The 22,569-nt window shown below is 33.6% G+C and overlaps 1 protein-coding gene across 1 annotated transcript in view; it reads left to right on the top strand.

Annotated features, from left to right (window-relative positions):
- Positions 1-22,136, top strand: part of CDH12 (cadherin 12) — a 403,563-nt gene extending 381,427 nt beyond the window's left edge. Inside the window, exons 9-12 of the mRNA XM_063085931.1 lie at positions 11,018-11,139; positions 14,503-14,620; positions 18,450-18,701; positions 21,637-22,136. Coding sequence (XP_062942001.1) covers positions 11,018-11,139; positions 14,503-14,620; positions 18,450-18,701; positions 21,637-22,136 — 992 coding nt within the window. The remainder of the gene's footprint in view (positions 1-11,017; positions 11,140-14,502; positions 14,621-18,449; positions 18,702-21,636) is intronic.
- The last annotated feature ends 433 nt before the right edge of the window (positions 22,137-22,569 follow it).

The raw sequence follows: 22,569 nt of genomic DNA, 5'->3' as shown, positions 1-22,569 counted from the left end.
GCAGAGCCTTAAAAGCCTCACTGAGATCTTGCAATTTTTCAGGTGGAATTATGAGTCTTTCATCTTTCCCACTGTATCTCATCTACCTGTGTGTCCCCACATTAACATATATCACTTCTCCAACTTTTCCCCTCTCGTGGGTTTGAAAGCTAGTTGTGTTCCAGGACCTGCATTCTTGTAAGCCAGCATGGACCGGCATACAGTGAATTCATCTGGGCGACTGTGGTTGACCTCACTAGGGATCAACTGATAAAGGCGAGTGTGGATTCACTGCAGTGTCTGAGCACTACTCTCCTCCTTAATTTGGCCAGACCTTTCTCAAAAAAAGGTATTATTAATCTGATTCATATTCATTGAGAATAAGCATCTTTGGGTTGGCCTTTTCTTCTCTTCTAGTGTTTCTTAACATCTCAACCATGGTCACCTATATCAGAGTCACCTGGGACATTTTTTTAAAGGACAGATTATTGAACCCCATCCAAGACATGCTGAATCAGAATTTCTAAAAATATTGCAAAGAAATCTCCATTTTAAACAAGCTCTCTAGGTTATTCAAATGTACACTGATTTTGGAACCTTGGTGCCAGTCTCTCCAGTGTCCTAAAGATGAACAGAAATCTGAGGGGAAAAAAGAGTGAAATCAGTTATCATGAATAGAAACACTTACTCAGAGGGTATAGTTGACTTTTGGAGACTAAATATAACCATTGATTTCATTTCCAAATTGATGGCATTTTTTTCTTCCTTCAATTGCCCACATAATTGTCTCTTAAAAAAAAAACAACAACAACAAAAAAAACCACTTCTCATGGATGCTTTTCTTTACGTGTAAAAATCTAGATAGTTCATATACAATTTTCTAATTTCCTTTTCTTTTCCCAAATAACTATTCTCAAAGAAAGATAAGTTTGATTTATACTAGAATTGGCAACATTTCCATAGTTCTTCTAAGAGTAACACTTTGAAGAGAGAATCACAGTTTTCATACCATTTCATAATGCACAGCTATGTATCGTATACATAGAAATAATAATCATTAACACCACCATAATCATCAACTTAATGTAGAAATGATACCATTTTTCTTACTATTATGTGCTCTGCAAATATAATGGAATCCAAATTTATGTTGTGATAGCTTATATTTCGTTTTATATTCTCAACTGCTTATGGGTATACTACCATAATCAAACTGCTTGGGAGTACTTTAAATCAATTTAATTGCTCCATCAAAATCACATATGCAATATTAATGCCAGGATTATTTTTTTCTTAATTAGTATCTGATTTTCTCAGGAAATTAAAACTATGTGATGAACTTTTCACCTAAAGATTGAAACTATTCAAGAAAGTTATATTTGGACATTTACAGGAAATTCTTTTAATATCACATACCAAATGGAATTTGAAAGTAGAAAATATTTTTACATAGAAATGTTATTTTATAGATATCATGTGCTATATCATATTTAATCTGTTTATATAATGATCCTCTCAGTTAAGTGTGAACTTCTTAGTATCAAGGACCCTATCTTATATATCTTTAATTCTCATGGTCTGTCATTTTTTCTAGAACATATGGATATGTACACAATTAATTAATACATTGTGAAGAGCTTTATACATGTTTGAGACATATATTACAACTTAAGAATATTTTATTATAACTTACATGCATTAATTTTTCAAAAAAATCATCTTGAATATAACAGCAACTTTAAATTTGCTGCTTATTTATTGATTGATTGATATATTTCACACCATTCTTAGTGTTTATGGCACAAGATTTACAAAGAAAAATTTGCCTTCCTCAGACAGGCTCACAGTCTAATGGACACTGGTGGTGAATTGGTGGTAAGAACACTATGCTGAAACGCTAACACAGAAAATAAGCAAAGAAACAGGGCATTATGGCAGCATGAGAAAGATACCAGGCAAGTCCTCCACAATAACAGAACATCTAAACTGAAAACTAAAAGATTAGAGGAAAAATAGTGAAAAGAGGGTAAAATATATTTTAGGTGATAGAAATGGCATGTGTCAAGCTCTAGAAGTGGAAAAATGTGTAAGATACTCAGAGGAATATAAAGTAATTCAGAATAGGAAAAAAAAAAAAAAAGAAAGAAATTGAGAGTAAATAAAAAGAAAAACTCCTCTCTCTGTGTGTCTCTGTCTCTGTCTCTCCCCCAACAGCTTTTTCTTCCCAGTAATAAAGAGAATCCAGATAAAAACCATGAAAAATTGTTCATTTGGTTTTTTTTTTAGCATGTTATAGTGCTTTGATTTTATCCTGAAGTAAGAGGTAAACACTGAAGAGATATAATCAAAGACAGAAATTGATATGACTAATATTTCTGAAAATCTATGCTAGTTGCAGAATGGCAAAAGGATTGAAGAAAAGCATGCTTGAAGAATAGTACAAAAATAGTAGAAAGATTTTGTAGTGATCTAAGAAAGATTTTGATGACATAGAATAAAACCAGGGAGCATACAAAAATAGATGTAAGCAAAAGTTAAGAGGTGAAAATGATGAGTATTGAAACTGATTTGGTGCAGGAATGAGATAAATGGGGTATCAATATTAGTGGTCAGTTTCTGGATAGGCAGCACAGAGGCTGGTGGCACCATAAACTGAGGTAGAAAACAAAAGTAGAAAGAGTGGCACTAATGAAGGTTATGAGTTCAGTCTTGAATAGTGTGGGGTCTGCCGCCGGCAGACCCAAACAGATCTTGCCTCGCTATGAGTCTCTCCCTTGGTGTTCCTTCTGGTGGGCGAGTGAATTGCCCGGATTCCTCTTTCCCTCCAGTCCCCTTTGGAAGGAGACGGGGGAAGAGAGCTGTGAAGAGAGGTGAGTACAGCTGCCGGCCCCAACCAGCCGGTTAAAGGACACTCAGATGTGGTGGGGGTTCTGTCCAGCAGTTCCGTTTTTTATCACACAAGTACTTGCTTTTAAAGGCAAATGGGGAAGGGAGGTTTTTTACATCCTCCAGTCAGCTTAAAGGTTACAAGAGCATGCATCCTGTCTCAATGCCTAGCTATTGCAATCACAAGGTGTTCACGAGTGCAGAAACACGTATTTGGCCAATAAGGCCTAAGGCAAGGTTCCTGCAGACACTCCCACCCTACTTCCTCCCTGAGCAGTCTTAGGCTGAATACGCCCTTGTGAGCTCATAATGGCGCCACTTGTAATGTCACTTAAGGTGGCGTTAGTTTTTAAGGCCCGACAAAACAGGTTGAGTTTGACATGCCTACTGTTCATAACAAGCAGTCATGCAATCAGTTGCATATACTGGACAACAAATCAGCAAAGGGATTTAGGTCTGATAAATAAACTTGGGCTTTATCAACATATAGATTATAATGAGTATGTGAATATGAAAGGTGAGAAATGAAGTGGGTTAACGATGTGTACCTTAACCATTTAAGAGTTAAATGAAAGGAGCAACAAACAAAATGCTGATGGGTACAAGTGACGAGAGAGATGTTTAGGAGAAATAAACAACATGTTGGTAACTAATTTGGTGAGGAAGTAAGGGAAAGGAAAGGTAGAGGATAAAATACAGCTTTGTATTTTGTGCATTATATTTCTATTGCTTCTGTAACTTAGTTGACTATAATGGGTAGAAAATAATATAGAATCATAAACTATTAGCAGTTTATTCTATTTTCCCAGGTAGGTATTTCAGGAATTGTTAACTGGTTAACACCTCTTAACTGCTTATGGTATAAAATTGCCTCTTTGTTATCAAATTGATATTAATGAGTTTTACATGCCTTCAAAATACTAATTTAATGTTTCTGTGATTATATTAAGGAAAGTCATTTGAGATGGTTTTTTTGGATTATAGATAATTTAACATAAAGTGAAATGCATCTAGAGTTAAGCATGGGAGAATTCAAGGGAAACCCATTGACTATCATGGTATCAGGAGGTTGCAATCCACAGAGGTTTCCTGTCATATCAGCTGTGTGCAAACCATCATACCTTCTCTGTTCAGTTGTTGAAAGTATGTTTATTTATTATATGTTCCCTTTGGTAGCAGATACTAGACACTGTGTTAACTCTGGAGATATAAAGATGAGTAGGACACAGCTCCTGCCCTCAAGGCTCTCAGTGTCTAAGACTTCGTTATTGCAAATATTTAAAATAAATGATATATTTTACTTTCAGTTCTCATTGGGAAAAAAATGATAGATATATTTTAAAAGATTTGCTTTGGAAATAGGTGTTTGTCACCCACAGCAGAGAAAGTAATGTTTGACTTTATCATATGTATATATGAATAATTTAAATCCTCTTAATGGATGGCTCAGTCTAGCTACAGATCATACTACTGTAACTTGAAGAGAGCTATTATTCAACATGGTTTAACTTAAAATGTAATTTAAAAGCGAACTGATTTAAAGAGACAAGCCTAAGAAAGCCTGCATTATTCATTCATTACGTCATACTCAGTTTGCACTATTGTAATTCACTTTCTTGGCATAAAAGGCTAAGATTCCGTTCTTGACGTTATTGTAGTTACAATTCAGTACACAGAAAATTGAATTTTAACCCCTGTAGTTATTCAAAAGCAGATGTCATTTTTAATAAGGAAGCAAACTAGCTCCATTGTACTTTAATACAGCAGGAACCTTGTGTTTCTAAGTACATAGACATTTTTAAAACATTTTTAATTATTGTTCTCATTTGGTTCCTGGAAATGTATTTATTAAGTATCTACCCTGTAAAATTTTATAAAGCACTACCTTGACGCTTTTATGTAGACTGGGCTTCCTCACAGCATGTAAATGTGACTCATTGAAGATAAATGATCAGCGCTTGCCAGGGAGTATCTCAGGCAGCCTGTCTTCTTGCTGTTTGAATTAACAGATAATATAGTTCAGTAAGAAGCATAGTGAGGAAATGTGGATTCCAATCTTGCCTCAAACAGAGTCATAAGAAATATCATGAAGAAAATGTTGTCACCCATAAGTGGGTATTTATAGAACTATAATTTTCAAATTTTGCAGATTATCAGGATAGTTTATCAAATAAAAATATATATATATTTATCAAATTAAATATGTGTAATCCTCATATATAACATAATGAGAACTGAGCTTGGCAAATGCCTTCTCTTTGCTGTCTGTGAGACCACCTAAAGCTGAAAAAAAAATAGCGTGAGAATTATAAGTTTATACAAGTCCTAAATTCTCATTTAGATTTAAAATTCAGTTTTTGTAGGATTTATCAAAGGTTACAATGGTAGTTACTAAGGAATCCATTTTAAAAGAGATTTCTGATTCCAAGTTCCAATGAAAGCTATACCTAATGGTCTATCCCATTTCACATGTCATTCTGACAATGAGGCTGTCATTCTCTTTATCAAGAAGAGGGTTTATCTTCACTTCCCTTGGATTTGGAAGGGGACTAGTGACTGCCCTGACTAACATATAAAAGAAATATTGCTACACGACTGTACTATATCATAAAAGCAATTGTTTCTGTCTGGATTTTCCTATTTCTTGAAATGTTTGCTCTTGAATTGTATCCACAAGTCATGAGGAAGTCCAGTGTATATGAAAAGACCATCAGTGACTTTCCTCGACTACATCTTCAGCTTGGCCCCTACCAAACCTCCAGCATCAAGCACCAGAAGTGAATAAATAAACCTTTGCATAATTACAGCTAAAAAAAGCACCCAATCTGAGAGCCATTCCAGTCTTGTTTTCTTTTAATATGTATTTTAATATTTCTCATCGCTATGAGTTGTTATCTCTTGCCACCTAACAATGTATCACCGAGTTTGTTTGGGTCAGGAATTCCAAAATGGCTCATCTAAAAAGAATAGCTTAATAACTGTGTCAGATTGTTTGGAAGACTTCACAGGTGGGACCTGGAATCATCTGAAGCCTCATTTACTTCAGAAACCCTAAGGTGCTAAAACCTTTTGGTTTCTGCAGGTAACAACACTCCAATTAAAGGAGCGGTGTCAGTCTTCTTTTCTAATCAGTGTAGAATAATGTATTTGAGGTTCATTTCATGTTGTTGCAGCAAATATCAGTATTTTGTTCCTTTTTATTGTTGGGTGATATCCTATTGTATGGATGTGACACATAATGTTTATCCATTCACTAAAAGATAGGCACTGGTATCGTTTCCAGTTCTGGGCTATGTGCATAATACTTTCATGTATATATGCATACAGGTTATTTATATTTATTTTATTTCTCTTTGGTAGATGTACTTCATTTCTCTTGGGCAGATACCTAAAGGTGGAATTGTTGGGTCATGAGATAAGCTTATGTTTAACATTTAAGGAAAGTGCCAAACTATTTTCCAAAGTGACTATACGATTTCATATTTCTATGGGAAGTATTTTTTATTTCATTGAGCAATGACTTATGAATTTCAGTTTACAGGACCTTCATTTATTTTGAAAAATTTAATCCTAAATATGTTACCTTCAGTTCTGTTGTGTATTGAATTGTTTTTCTCAATTTCACTTTAGTTTGTACTTTACTAGTATCCTAAGAATGCAATTGCCATCTTTTATATTGATCACTTACCCTGTGGCTTTGATGGAATTCCTTATTATATCTATTAATTTCTTTGTGGATTCTTTAGGATTTTCTGTCTTAGGATTTTCTATCTACAGGGTCATGTTATCTTCAAGCAAAAATAGTTTTATTTTCTTCTTTCCAATCTGGATGCCTTTTATTTTATTTTATTTTTTATTTTGATCTGATTGCACCAAACCCTCAAGTACAATGTTGAATATAAGTGGGCATCCTTGCCACGTGCCTAATGTTAGAGAGAAAACAGTCTTTCACCATGATGTTAGATGTCAGTTTCTTGTAGATATACTTTTTCAGGTTGAAGAAATTTTCTTCTATTTATTCTTTGTTGAGAGTTTTTATCATAAATGGATGTAGGATTTTGTAAAGTGCTAATTCTGAGTCTATTGAGATGGCCTTGTGAGGCTTTGTTCTTTCTTCTAATAATATGGTGATTGTTCTCAGATGTTAAATCGATTTGCCTCCCTAGAATAAACACCATTTGGGCATTGGATGTTATTTTTATAATTTGCTGTTAGAATTGATTTGCTAATGTTTTGTTAAATTTTTGTACCTGTGTTTATAGAGATACTCGTCTGTGCTGTTTTGTTCCTGTGATGTTTTTGATCAGCTTTGGTATCAAGGTACAAGGAATGAATGGTTTTCTGAAAGAAGTTGTAAAGAATTTATATTATTTGATCTTCAGACATTTCATAGAATTTCCAATAAAGTCATCTGGGCATGAACTTTTTCTTTATATATATTATGATTTTGTATTTTTTCTAGAGTCAGTTTTGGCAATTTGGATCTTCAAAGACATTTGTCTATTTCACCTATGTTGACTTTTTTTTGGCATAAAGCAATTTAAAATATTTCTTTTTGATAACGGATTTCATTCATTATAAGTAGTAATGTCTCCTCCATATTCCTCATTTTGGTAATTTATAGTTTTCACTTTTTTCCCCCTTAGTTTAAGCTGTACTTTAAAATATTAATAAAAAGGCAGTACTATCTCAAATTGACTCAGAAAGGTATGGAAGCTGACTGAGATATCATCAAGGAGAGGGAAGGAAGATCCAACGAAGCATTTTTAAGAAATACAGAATAATTATTGATTACCTTATATGAGCCCCAAATTATTAAATAACTTGTTACTAATATAAGCAATTTAGAACAATGAAAATTGGAATTTAAATGGATTGACTATTAGAAACTTAGAAATTAATTGTGTAAGACTTTGATTATTTAATATTTACTAACTCAATAATTGAATTTGCTTTTATAAGTAACTGTAGCTAATCTCTACATGGTGTTATTGTCAAAGAATTGGATAATCATACTCATGGTGAATAAAGGTTAAATGAATTTCATCACTGCTGTCCCAAATACAGATTAGATGAGTTAGAAATAAAATAGGTCATTACTTGTTCAACATAACTTTGTAAATTATAACATAGATGAAATAATGTTATATTACTCTTATAAAGTATATTCTCATGAAAAGTGCAGTGTTTATTTGAGTACAGTAGTTCTAAAATTGAGATGTTATTGCTTCCTTAACTGGTACTTAAGAATACAAAGTGAATATTTTAAACTTTAATTATGAAAAGTTTTTTTTTAAATATAATAGAAGAGTTAATAATATAATTTAACCCATTATCCTATTACTCATTTTCAACAGTATGAACATGTTCTTGGTTTTTCTCTATCCTTGTTTGGACATTTGTTTTGTAGTTGCCGCAATGATGCCTTGTGACATTTAATTTTTGGGCAATCTAGATATCCTACAGTGCACAAGACAGTCTCACATGATAAAGATTTGTCTTAGCTAAAATGCCAAGCACCCCTTTGAGAAACACTGTTAATAATAACAAATCACAATATGATAATATTTCTGTGACAATTTATTCATTGGGACAGATATTAAAATCTATATTGTAGGAAAATAATTTAAAACTAGCAAAAAGGAATTTCTAAGGGATAAATTAGGCTTAAATTCATTTCAATAACCCTTTTATACATTATAAAGTAAATCTGAAAGATAAATATAGTTAAGGGAGAACTGTTGTCTCCTGTGAAAGATACCACATCTTCACACTAACAATAAAATAAAACTGTAATCCTGGAATAAAGTAAAAAAGTAACTCTGCTTTTCATGGAGCCTCAGGACTTGTATGTTATGTATCATGTAAAATAGAAAGTAGAGATAGTTTCACCTTATCTAGATGTTGAAGAGCTTAAATTATTCACATTAAATTACTAAACTCTAATCTATAATATGAATTAGTTGTGTATTTTTAATGTAGCTGTTAAATTTTCAAAGCATTTTTTTTTTTTTAAATACTCACTATATAATAGAGTTTAAGAGCATGGACTATGAAACCAGAACACCTGGATTCAAAACGCAGCCTTACCACTTTCAACTGTAATTTTTGGAAAAGTTACATCCCCCTCTCTTCAAAGTTGCACATACACAATGGGGATGATAATAGTGTCTACATCATAGCTGCTGTGAACCCTAAATGAATTGGTCTATGTACTGTGCCTTAGAACACTGGTACACTATAAGCATTATAATGTATTAGGCACTATTTCTATTGCTGTTGCTGATAATTTCCAATTTCTTTGGGAATGTGAACCTAGTTTAACCAACTTGTTGACTTTCATCTACATTTTATGATATGCAAATAATAAATACAAATAACAGATACAAATTATCCCCACAAAGTATTGTTAGTAATAAGAGAAATGATAATTTAACAAAGTTATCAAGCATTTTGTAAAACACCATCTCATTTAATATAATAGCCATATGAAGTAGGGCTTATTATTGCCATGTGTTTCATATGAAAAACCTGAATTAAAGAAAGGTAAAATAATTTGTGAAAACTGAGACAAACCTTTTCTACCAAATAAGTATACAAATATGTGGCAAATATCACATTTTAAATAATATGTATTTTTAAATCATTCTTGGAGGTTAACAATATACCTTCCATAAACACACCCAATAATCCAAAATATACCCTTTATTGTCAGTTTATGTTATCTGTATCTTTACCGGTATATAATGATGAATTTCAACATGTCATACGTGAATATGTGAGCTTTTTAAAGCTACTGCTTAGAGTGCTGTTATTTATTTTTTTAATGAATTTTAACTCAGCAAGATAATGTAGAATTGTCTCAATCATGTGATTAAGATTTTGTATGCATTCTTTAAAGCCTTCCAGATAGAGATCTAAAATCTTCAGTGACACTGCAGAAGAATTTAACATGTAAATCAATCCATAGGGAAGGTATGGTGGAACAAACTCGGTCTTTGGATTTTCACAATTCTGGCTTTGCATCTTAACTCCCCAGTGTCCTAGCCGTGTGACTCTGGGCAAGGTCCTTCAAAAATTTGAGATAGGGGCCGACCCCGTGGCGCACTCGGGAGAGTAGCAGCCCTCCCGCTGCGGGTTCGGATCCTATATAGGGATGGCCGGTGTGCTCACTGGCTAAGAGCGGTGTGGCCAGTCACAAAAAAAGACACACACACACACACACACACACACACACACACACACACACACACACACACACAAAATTGAGATAGTTTATCCAACCGTAAAAGTTTATAAGGTAAAATTTTATATTGAATAAGTTAAAACATGTGCATTAAGTTATGCTTTATTAGTTTGATTATTTCTAGTCTTCTGCAACAAATGACAGAGATATGAATAACAATTAGCTGGCTGGAGGCAAAACTTGTAATGGGATTTTGGCAGATATCTTGTCACACTGACATTCTTTTTGATTCTGTAGGAAGAAGTTTTTCTTTAACAAAAGTTTGTTTCTTCTTTTCTTTCTCATCACCTACAAGTGATTAAAGGATGTATCCTAGCTTTCCATAAGCCATCTCTTACTTCTACATCCATAAATCTATGTTTCTACTTTTAATTTATGAAAAGCTTTTTCTCTTTCATTGTCCCTGTTGTCATCCTTCTTTTTAGGAGGAAGCTTCTAGAAGGAATTGCTTTGAGAGAGTCATTTAAATATGTAGATTATTTCAGCCAATAAAGTTTTCATTATATGGGCACAACATAGACAACTATTTTTATCTAGTGAAAAAACATCACTAATTGGTAAAGATTGGTTCTGGAAACTAAACTTAGGATGGCTAAGTCATTTTACTAGAAAGACTCTGTACTTACAGTAAAATATCAGCTAAATAGTTGTCCTCACTTTGGTGAGAAATTTGGGGGATAAACCCTGTAGAGCTCACTGCTAAATCTCTGACAGCTAAACATTGATACCTCACTTATTCATCCTTTTACCATCTTGTAGTTGGAAACCTCAGAATTTCCCATAATAGGAAGGGTTCTTTACATTCTATGTGAAGGCTGATTTTTTAACAATTTAAATACTGTTTATGGTAGAATCAATAACTGACCAAATTTTGTACTATATTTCCTCTTTTTATGGTTTCAACAGGTAACCCATTATTAACCAGCACAGTCAACATACTGATCAATGTTCTAGATGTCAATGAATTTCCTCCAGAAATATCTGCACCATATGAGACAGCAGTGTGTGAAAATGCCAAACCAGGACAGGTATCTTAACGATATTGTTTATTAAGAGTTTATGAAGACCTATTATATGGATGTGTTTTCAGTTATAAATTCAGACATGAATATGCACATACATATTTATTTTTCTAGATCAGATGTCTTCATAAAGGAAACCATAGGCGATATTAAGCTCTTGAATTAATGGTATATTCATGGATGTGGAGGTAATACCATAGGTGATAAAGTTTTGGTTGCTTAGTGCAAGTTCTTTGTATAATTAAAGGTCTAGGTTATGGATTCTGCTATGTTAATCCATTTTCTTATTGTGGAATTTCTAAAGGACTTGTGATTAAAAACCCAGTAAGCAAACCACTTCAGAGTGCAATTTTCCAGTGTATTTCTTGTTTTGCTTATATGCTTTCATAAGAGATAAAACAAAGTTCTTAAACCTACTGAAAATGTAAAGCTTCCTTCTCTAATGACCTTGAAGAGATATATGGGTTATTCAAAAGGCCTGAATTATATTTTCCTTGTCAAGTCAATATTACTCTGGGGGGATGTTCTAGTGGGGTGATTTTATGAGCGAGGAACATGTAGTTAATGCAAGTCATTTTCAAAGTCCTAGGTTTTATATGGGGTGGTGGTGGGTGGCAAGTCCCCCCCCATGCTATTATGAATGAATAAATGAATAACATAAAGGGATTTCACCATGTGTATATGATAAGAGTGTCTCCTGAAATAAGAATATGATTAATACCGTGCACCTAAGTTCCAAGGGGAAAATGTATTGGTATGCTTTGGTTTGCTGCATACTTCAATCACCTTTAAATAGTATAACTACTCATTAAAGTAGATCTGAGGAGTTTTACTTCTTACTTGAAATAAATCTTAATATTTGAAACAGTATTTTTATTGAAAAAAGCCATTCTTTAATCTTTTTTTTTCGATTTTCATGCTTTATACTGCTGTCCCACAGCTCTGAACCTGTGATGTCAACTAGTAATATATCTATTAAATTAAAATTAAATAAAATTAAAAACCAATGTGTTCATTCACTTAGCCACATTTCGAGTGCTCAAAAACTGTATGTGATGAGTGGGTGCTATTCTGGTGAGTGCAGATATGGAAATTTTTATTATCATGAAAACTTCGAGTGGATTGTACTGCTCTAATCTTTAATTTTATAATTTAGGGAATTCATTAATTTTATTGCATCACAATTTATTTAATAGTTTTTTTCAAGTCTAAAATCTACATTCTTAATTTTAATGGGCACAGACACGTACTTAAGCTTTATCACCTTAAATGAATCTACAATTGACATGGGATGAGCCCACTGCTTGCTTCAGTGTTTGAAATATTAGATGGCACCTAAATATATGAGCACAAATAAAAAATCTGACTTGTTTTTTTTGGAAAGTTAGAAGACATTTACCAAAATTCCACAACTTAGCTATTTTCCATTTTCCAGGTGCTACACTCCACCAAATAAATAAATAAATAAATAAATAAATAAATAAATAAATTAGCTGAACAAAAGACCATTTCTTTAACTTTTAGGTAATTAGGGACATTAATGATTTCAGAGCAAGCAAAATGTTGTAATGCTCCAAATGAAAGCCTTTGGGAACAGAATTCCATTGAATGCTGTATGTTTTTTTAATAAATTAAAGAATTTGAAAGGTTGGGAAAAGTAAAAATTGCTAGAGATCAACCCCATTTTCTTATACCTGGAGAAAGTGATTAGGAATCTGTGGGGTCCTTGGAGACTCTGAAAAATATCTGTTGTGCTTTTTGTGTACCGCCTGGCCACACTTATGTACAAAGCAAAACCCTGAAATTTCCCTTGAGTTTTTAGGGAGTGTGGTATATGAGCATTTTCTGCTTTGGATCTCAGCCTTTCTGCCCCTGGCCTAGGGACTCTGCATAAGAGCCATAGATCTCTTCTGGATTATACTTGAATATCTATCCATCTATCGGTCTATTTGTCTATGTATCCATGTGTCTATCTATCTGTCATCTATTTATCCATCTGAAATAAAAGAGAATAGAAAAAAAGATTGATACTATGTAAATCAGTAAAGATTTACACGAGGATTGTTTTTCTTAGGATGGTGACTCCCAAGTGACACTTCTAAATAAGTGCTATTCTATAACCAAGTTTCCATATCTGTATGCTGTTCTAAAAAACTTCTTTTTATTCCAGTTATGTTGGTATATTTTGATATTAAATATCTTTAATTGAGAAAATGAAACTAGTTGACAATTTTAAGCAAAAAACCCACAAAATTTAATAATCAGGTATTAGTCTGTAACATACAAAAATTTATGGACAAAATAGACCAATCTGGGGACATTGGTCTATGTGATGGAAATGTGTATGTATAATGATTTTTGACTAAATTACCACATTCAATTATCTGACTTTTGGTGTTGAATAATGAAGGTCTCATCCATGACAATTCTAAAGGGTAAGTAGATCCTGTGCAAATAATTCACACTAAAACAGTGAATTGAAATTCACACTAGAGGACCAATTAAATCGTTAAATTACAAATTACTAATATAGCACTATCAAAGTCTAGTGATACCTATCTATCTATCTATCTATCATTTACATACCCATATGTGTGTGTGCATGTGTGCGTGTGTAGCTATATGCGAAGGTAGATTATAGTCATAAGACTGGGCTTTTACTGAATGACTTGTTTAATAGCATCAGTGTAAGATCACATTCAATAAGGCATCTTCTTGAAGCACCAAGATTTTAACTACAAAATATACAACCTATGAGAGCAAGTTAGAAAAAACTTTAAAACAGGGTTGATAATGCTTATACTTAGAAATCTCTATGGAAACACAATTTTTGTTTTTACACAATAGAGGAAAACAAACATAACACAAAAGCAGGCATACATCTTTTGTATCTCTCTTTCTCATCATTTTGTTTATTTATGAAAATAAAACTCATTCTCACAAACATAAAAGTTTTAAAATTTTGCTATTGCAAGGATTTTTAGATAATCAGAGATTTTGTTTCCAGTAAGCATTTTCATATGTAGGCGAGAAAGGACTTATTTCACCTAATTTAAAGTGCAAGTAAATACATTTTAATTTTATTTTGCTTATTAGTGAGAATTTTCAATGCTGGTAAGCTTTTTAGTTACACAGATATTGATTTGGAATTAGTCCATGTTCTATAATTTTACCTGGCATTATTACCTGTAAACGTTTAGAGATTTGTTTATGAAAATTATGTGTAAGTAATTGACTCACTGATATTGATTCAGTAAGTGTCATTTCTGTCTACTTGCATGCTTCATTAAATAAATTTATTAGCCTGGTGTGTAAAGGTCTCTTTGAAACTGATGACTAACTCCAAGTTTAATTTCAACTTTTTTTTAGATAATTCAGATAGTCAGCGCTGCAGACAGAGATCTTTCACCTGCTGGGCAGCAATTCTCCTTTAGATTATCACCTGAGGCTGCCATCAAACCAAACTTTACAGTCCGTGACTTCAGAAGTAAGTGGAACCACATTAAGATTTACTTATTATCACGTATCTTTGTAAAAGGGCAAAAAGGAAGGAATCAATGCTTTTCTTAAAAGTACTCACTTTCATATGACACAAAATCAATATATAAGATATGCAAAAATTCTTTAGATAGTGTAAATTAAATACGTAATCTATATAGACTGTATCTAATAAGGCAGGTTACTTTCATTGTAGATGTGGACAATCTCTATTAATGAGTTGAACAAATAAAAAGCTATCTGGGAAATTGAATGTTTTTCGTATTTTGAATATATAATTTGTCCTACATGTATTACTTGTATTTACAAATAGGTAACTCTTTAGTAACTATTTTATTTAAATAACACATGGTACAGCACAGGTTAAATTAAATTAATTAATTTAAATGATACAGGTTTGCATTCCTACTCCATACTGCCTAAATGGCAGACTCCTAGTGTATAAAATTATACTGTTACCCTCACAGTATTTGTATTAAATAAAATCTTATATGCAAAGCCTTTATCACAGTGCCTAAAACAGGTTGCTGTGGTTTGAATGTCCCCTCAAGCTCATGGTAGAACTTAACTCCCAATATGGTGGTGAAAGGTGCATCCTTCAATAGTTAATTGGATCAGGAGGACTGTGCCCTTGTAAATGGATTGATCCATTCATGGAGAAATGGGTTAATAGTTTAAGGGGTGGTCATAGGAGTGGCTCTGATAGCTTTCTAAGCAGAACAAGTGAGAAGGTTAGCTCTCTGACTCATGCCATTCTTGCTATATGATACCCTACATTGCCAAGGGACACTGTAGGGAATTCCCCACAAGAAAAAAGCCCTCATCAGATGCAACCCCTGGACTGTGGATTTCCTATCCTCTGAAAAGGTAAGAAATAAACTCAATTGCATTATAAATTACCCAGTTTCAGGAATTCTAAGTGACAGAAAACAGACTAATACACATATTCCCATCAAGATAATTTTATCTACTACCTCTGCCATCTTGTTTACACTACCCTTCTACTACCACTACTACTAATGCTATACACTTGCTTCTACTACAACCATGCCCAAAGTATAAAGGACACTCAATTAGAAATATTAAGGTTGACTCCTGGTCAGTTGCTCTGACTTTACTAGTTCTTGATCACGGGTATTTTATCTCTTCAAGTTTCCATTTTCTATAAAATAAGGATTAAAACAATTGAGTTTATAATGTTGAGTAGCAAAAAACTAAATCTTTCATAAATTCTATGTGTATAGAACAAGTGAACAAATTGTGATGAGATAATAATGATTATGATGCTTACTAGAAGTCAATGGATGTTTTGAGAAAATTTCATTTGCTAAAAATAATTAGGGGAAGAAAATCAGAGATTCCATATTTTGTCACCAAAGGAGATTAAGTAGGATTTGCTGAACACAGTAGTGTAATGTGAGGAATGTTTGTAAATGAAATAGCATCCCAAACCTGAAGTGCTTTATAAGTAGGGGGACCACATATTTTGTCATGAATACTGGAACACTTTTGGAGAATGGAATTGGGCAATATAATAATTTTAATTTAGAGTGTACACGTAAAATAAGGCTGTTCAATTCAAACTGAACCATATGGTCATCCTATTTACAAGCCACTTAAAGAGAACTTAAGTCCAGTGACTACAGGAGTCTTTGAAAGGGTTAAGCAAGAAGATAACATGTTCAGATTTGCATTTTAGGAAGATCAGTTTGCATGTAGTATGGAAAAGACATTACAGGGAGATAAGACTAGTTTGGATGTCATTGTCATAACTGGTGAGAGCCTTTGATTAGTATAATGGCTGGGAGGATGAAGACATGTGGGCAGAGGTAGAATTGGTAGGGCTTAAAGATAGAACCCCTAGATTCGATATGTGAGTATAATGGAGAAGACAAATCAGATTTCCGATCATAGGTTTGGGCCACTAGGTAAATGATCACATCATTCACTAAACATAAGTATTGACTATTTTCCACTATTGTATCTTTGTTGGAGGTTCAATATCAGATGAATCACGATAATGTGAACCAGATCATTTTACCTCTTAGCACATAGTTTTATCATGGATGAAACATGCATGTGACACAAAAATCTACATGTCATTTATTGTGCTCCCTATTTTATGTTAAGTTATAGCTGTAAGTGTAAGTTTTTGCATGCTTTGTTTCTGTTTTTTAGTGGATAGAAATCATTTTAAGGGTGGAAATGAGATTTAAAATGTCTTTTTCTTCCCACTATGTACAACACAACAAAATTGATTTGGTTAGTTCTCATAAATAATAAATTGAAAATAAACTTTTTAAAAAGCCTAGTTTGCTTTTTGAAATGAATTGAGTTCAAGAATACCATATCCCTGCCTCCTCCCAAGTTTAGACACACTAGATTTTCTACTTCTATCAATCATTTCATCCCAGCTTATGAACTTTAATCCTTGGCTGTTCCTTTTCCCCAGCCTCAAGTATTCAACCATCAATTGCTGAAGATTTCAATGTTGCTTCCACATTTTTCCATCCCTGCTGTCACAAGTGCCTGGCCTTTCTAACTCTGACTGAGAATGGAGTTAAACATCTGGCATCTTGATGTTTCATTTCTCAATTATAAAATCTCCTCTCTGTAATAATAACAAATTAATCCTTCCATAGCAAACCCTAATCTTAACATGTAGTTTTCTCATCTTGGTGCTTCCTTTGCAGTGAATGTATAGCTGCTGTCTACATTTCAGTTTTTGAATTTAGAGTCTACAAGCAGAAGAACAGAGAGTGAAATAGTCACATATTTCTGACAGACTTGCATTGTAATGAGTAATACACTTTTCCAATTTTTTTTCCCCTGATTTCCAAGTGGGTATCATGCATGGCTATAATAGACTGCCTCTCAATATACGTCTAAAAATAGGAAAATGTTTCTAGGAGTTGCTGTAATTGACACAAAAAATGAAATAGTATTTGAATAAAACAAAATGTCTGCTTTTTCATGTAGAAATAAAATAAGTAAAGAGCAAATGCATGCAAAATAACAGTTTCAATATAAATATTAATTGCATTTATATAAAAGTAGAAATTTGCCTTGCCTTGGAATATTGTAAGTAACTATTACCATTGTTGATTTAATCAGAATTACAATAATTGCTTTGGCAATTCTATTAAAATGGTGATTGTTATAATTCATGGTGTTTAAAATTTTTAATGGGTTTTCATGTTTTTTAAACACACTATTTTCCTTTTCCTGTTTCTTACTCTAGCTGATGTGCAGAAGTGAATGTATTTATATATACAAACATATATATAGCATATATAAACATTTATAAGCATATATAAACACACAGAAAACATATCTGCATCTAAACATATACATGGGAAAAGCAAGTTTTAATTTGAAATAGTCAATTGATATTTAATATACTTTAAAGAATAGGTTCTTATGTAAACTATTTTGCAGACTCATACATTTAATCTTTGTTCTTCTGTTATGTAGGAGGTCATCCACAGAAGCATTTTTTTTTCTCAATGGGATTTTGGTATCTGAAAAAAATGGGTCAACACTACACATTTCTTGTCTTGTAAATGATTCTGTATTCTTTCTGATTAGAAAATTTAATTCTTACACCAGACAAGATTAATGTTTCTTCTTTCCCTAAGGATTCTTTTGGTTACATTTGATTACATTTTGGCAGCTTTCATAATGGCAAAAGAAAGAATTAAACTAAGGATGCATTTACTGATTCAAGAACCGCTTCCCGCTGTTTAGCAGATAACCACCTTTAAGATCTGAAGTGAAACTCATAGTAACCATGTTATCATAAATGTCATGTTTTGTAGACAACACAGCTGGAATTGAAACCAGAAGAAATGGATACAGCCGCAGGCAGCAAGAGTTATATTTTCTCCCTGTGGTAATAGAAGACAGCAGTTACCCTGTCCAGAGCAGCACAAACACGATGACTATTCGAGTTTGTAGATGTGACTCTGATGGTACCATCCTGTCTTGTAATGTGGAAGCAATTTTTCTACCTGTAGGACTTAGCACCGGGGCTTTGATTGCAATCCTGCTGTGCATTATCATACTCTTAGGTTGGTTTCAATATTCATCACAGTCTCTCTCTCTTGCTTTCTATACCTCCTCCACTCCCCAGTCTCTCTCTCTTTCCTTTGTCTCTCTCTCTCTTTCCTTAGTTTACCATGTAAATCAGTTTTTCTTCATTGAGATGTCAACAGGATAGATGGTTAGCTGCATTAAATTAAATTTTTGTCTTTATTGAAATTATTTTTCTAATTCATACCTTATGGATATATATTATTGGAATAAATAAATTCAAGCCCTAGGAGATTTTCAAGTAATAATAGTTTGTGGCCCTTTCCACAATAATATTCTCCATAATAATCATCCATTTAAAACAGTTTCTCAATTTATTGTACATCCTAATAATTACTAGTAATTTATATCCTAGTAATTATTGCTGTCTATTAGAGATTATATAAACAACGAATTATATAAATTAACTATTTCAAATCATTTAAAAAAAAATCTGCTAAGTGAAAATTGTTCTCAAATTCCGGTTCAGTAAAGAAAAGGAAGAAAAGAGAAAAAACAGAAAATAAAAGAACATAGAGACCCCCAAATTTCTTTTTTTTTTCTGTTTAAACTGACAGCCAGAAGCAATTCTTCTTTTAATTTTTTCACATCTTCTCTCCTCAAAATTTGAACCATTTTCACTAGAACAGAACAGAACAGACTGAAATATCTAGAAGCACTGCAAAAACAAATTAAACAAAACAAAACAAAACAAAACAAAAAAGGACTGAAGAAAATGTATTCTGTAACATCTCTGTGAGTGTGAATAGAAACCTGTTTTAGGTGTTTCCCTCTTCCATCAACTCTGTTCAGCTTATCCATTTCACTTATTAATTCAGTGCCAGATTCACAAAAGTAGAGAGAGATTTTCTACTTTGCCAGTTACTCCTTTAAAATCAGATTATAGCAGATGTACAATTGGACACTGTGAAATCAGTTTATGTATGCATATTCACTATTTAAACAAAAAATATTCTGACAAATATGTACACCTGCCTTTATTTCTAGGATAGAAAATAAAATTTTTAAAAATCGCTAGTGTGTAAAACATGGAGTAGGACATTAGATAATAGTTTGTGGAGAACATTCTCTGAGTCAGAAGATCACACTTGCTTGGAAGGTGAAGTTCTAGTTCAATTTGCATGGTGTATATATTAATTTCACATGAGTAACTTTGGTGTCTACAAAAAGTATTTTTTAATGTCCATATAATTTATAATAAATTATTTCTGGCATCTGTTTGTGCTGATGATATAAATCTTAAAAGGGGACATTTAAAATAACATTTTCACATCTGAAATTGAACACATGATCAGTTAGGTGTTTACCTTCAAATCAAGCAGTCCTCTTCCCATCTTGCATGACTTGGAATGTTCTGGGTGTTCTCCTTTGGCCTCTTTGGTCCTCATAGAGTGTAGCACATAATCTGCTCTGGTCATCATGGTCATGCACTACTATTGGCTGCTCATTCGTAAATACCTCCTGAGAGTCTACAGTGCAACTGCACTATTCTAGGCATTGTGAATTTGCTGGTATACAGCAGTGAATATTGACACTCTTTGTCTTTCCATGGGGTCTGCTTAAAAATCCATCTATTCTTTTACCTCCTTGACCAATCTCAGATTCGTTTAGGTATTTCAGCTTATTCTCAGCCATTTTCACATCCTTCCTATTGTGGGTGGAAACGTGAAAAGTTTGTGGTGCTCAGGTCACTTTTAGGTGGCACATCTCACTATTCCCTTTCTCAGCCATGACAACTCAAAAGCCATTTTACATGCAGGGCTTCTCCCTGAAGCTGCAGTCTCTCACACACTCCCTGGGAAAACAAACAGCTGTCTTCTAAATTCTGGGATTTTCTAAACCGAGGGAGAAGTGCAGGGTGCCAAACATCTCTCCAAGCCACTGTATAGGACAAGGTCTCCTCCCTTCTTCCAACCATTTCTAGTGTGGAGGAGAGAACAAATAGATAGACTTTTGTCAAATGAGTTCTTCTCTACTTTTCAATTCTATGACGAGAATCTTCCAGATTCTGCTGTGGTAAATCAAAAACACCTTCGCTTTCATCCTGTTGCCAGCGCTGTGGAAAAGAAGCGGTTCTATACAAGCAAAGCAGAGCACTAACTTCATGTAGATCTGTGCACACGCACCTCTAGAAGTAAACATCACAGATTTCATGGAGAGCTTAGAGTTGACTAGGAACAAAGAAATGTCAATAATGAATCATATAAATTAACTACTTCAAAATATTCTCTTGCTTCATGAAGGTAACGTGAATGCTAGGCATTTGGTTTGAAAAATGTCTCAATATGGCAAGACACAGAATAGAAATAATTAGAGGTTTTAGTTGACGTGATTTATAAAACTAAGGCCCTTACATTCTGTATTTTCCTTCCTTCTTTTCTCCCTTCCTTTCTTCCTCTTGTTCTCTCTTTCATATTCATTGATTTTAAAAGTGTTTGCCACAGTAAAGATTTGGGTTTATTTTATTAGAAATACAAATTTCTAATTACCAATTGAGAATATGACAATCACGAAATTAGCTATAAATAATATGTGTGTTACTTATAGGCTATAATATTCACATTTCGTTATATCAACTCTTTCAACCCTCTGTATGATTAGAACAAGCATTATTTTCTTTTTTTCATTCTGTCACACACATTTTTTACCTGACCCCAAAACATTTAAATATAAAGATACCCATTTTTGTGAGTAACTTGGCTATAGATACAGTTTCAAAATGAAGTTGACTACAGACAGTGCAAAAATGGAAACATGTATAGATGATCTTATTGATTATAGTGTGTTGACTTTGAAAATAATAGGAAGTCATTAAAGAAATTCAGCCAGCCTTGATCAATGTTAATTTTTCTGGAGGAGTGAAATGACGTACCTGGTTTCTATTCTCAAATTGCAATTTTTGTCTTCTTGTAGTCATAGTCGTGCTGTATGTAGCGCTGCGAAGGCAGAAGAAAAAGGACACCCTGATGACCTCTAAAGAAGACATCAGAGACAACGTCATCCATTATGACGATGAGGGGGGCGGGGAGGAGGACACCCAGGCTTTTGACATCGGGGCTCTGAGAAATCCCAAAGTGATTGAAGAGAACAAAATTCGCAGGGATATAAAACCAGACTCGCTCTGTTTACCTCGTCAGAGAGCACCAGTGGAAGACAACACGGACCTAAGGGACTTCATTCATCAAAGGCTACAAGAAAATGATGTGGACCCAACGGCGCCGCCATACGATTCATTGGCCACCTATGCCTACGAAGGAGATGGGTCTGTGGCCGAGTCCCTCAGCTCCATAGACTCCCTCACCACCGAAACCGACCAGGACTTCGACTACCTGACAGACTGGGGACCCCGCTTTAAGGTCTTGGCAGACATGTTTGGTGAAGAAGAGAGTTACAATCCAGATAAAGTCACTTAGTGGTGACATGAAGACTAAAAGGAACCCAACTGAGAGGAGAAATTTTTTTTAAAAAAGAAAAAGAAACAAATAAAAATCCTATACACACAGACACACACACAGGCTTTATAGGACAAGATTCCTTTGATTATCTGGTTTCTAGCAAGTTACTATATTTATCATCTTGTCAGTTTGGGGTTGATTCTTCCAACACAAGATAAATCCTATTATATGTACTTGCTTTGTTTCGTTTTGTTATTTTAGAAACACACTGAGACAAGCTCAGGCCTATTAAATATAATTTACTGACATGACAACCTAGAATGAAGATAGCTATGTGGCATCACGGTGGAAGAGTGTTAGATTTTTCTTAATTCCACTAAAGTGCCTATTGAAACTCTTATCATTTCAAGTGGTGTACAGTACACTCTGCTGTGATGGCATTGCAGGATTC

The sequence above is a fragment of the Cynocephalus volans genome, chromosome 2 (genome assembly GCF_027409185.1).
Source record: "Cynocephalus volans isolate mCynVol1 chromosome 2, mCynVol1.pri, whole genome shotgun sequence".
Lineage (NCBI taxonomy): Eukaryota > Metazoa > Chordata > Mammalia > Dermoptera > Cynocephalidae > Cynocephalus > Cynocephalus volans.
This window is presented reverse-complemented; position numbering and strand designations above follow the sequence as displayed.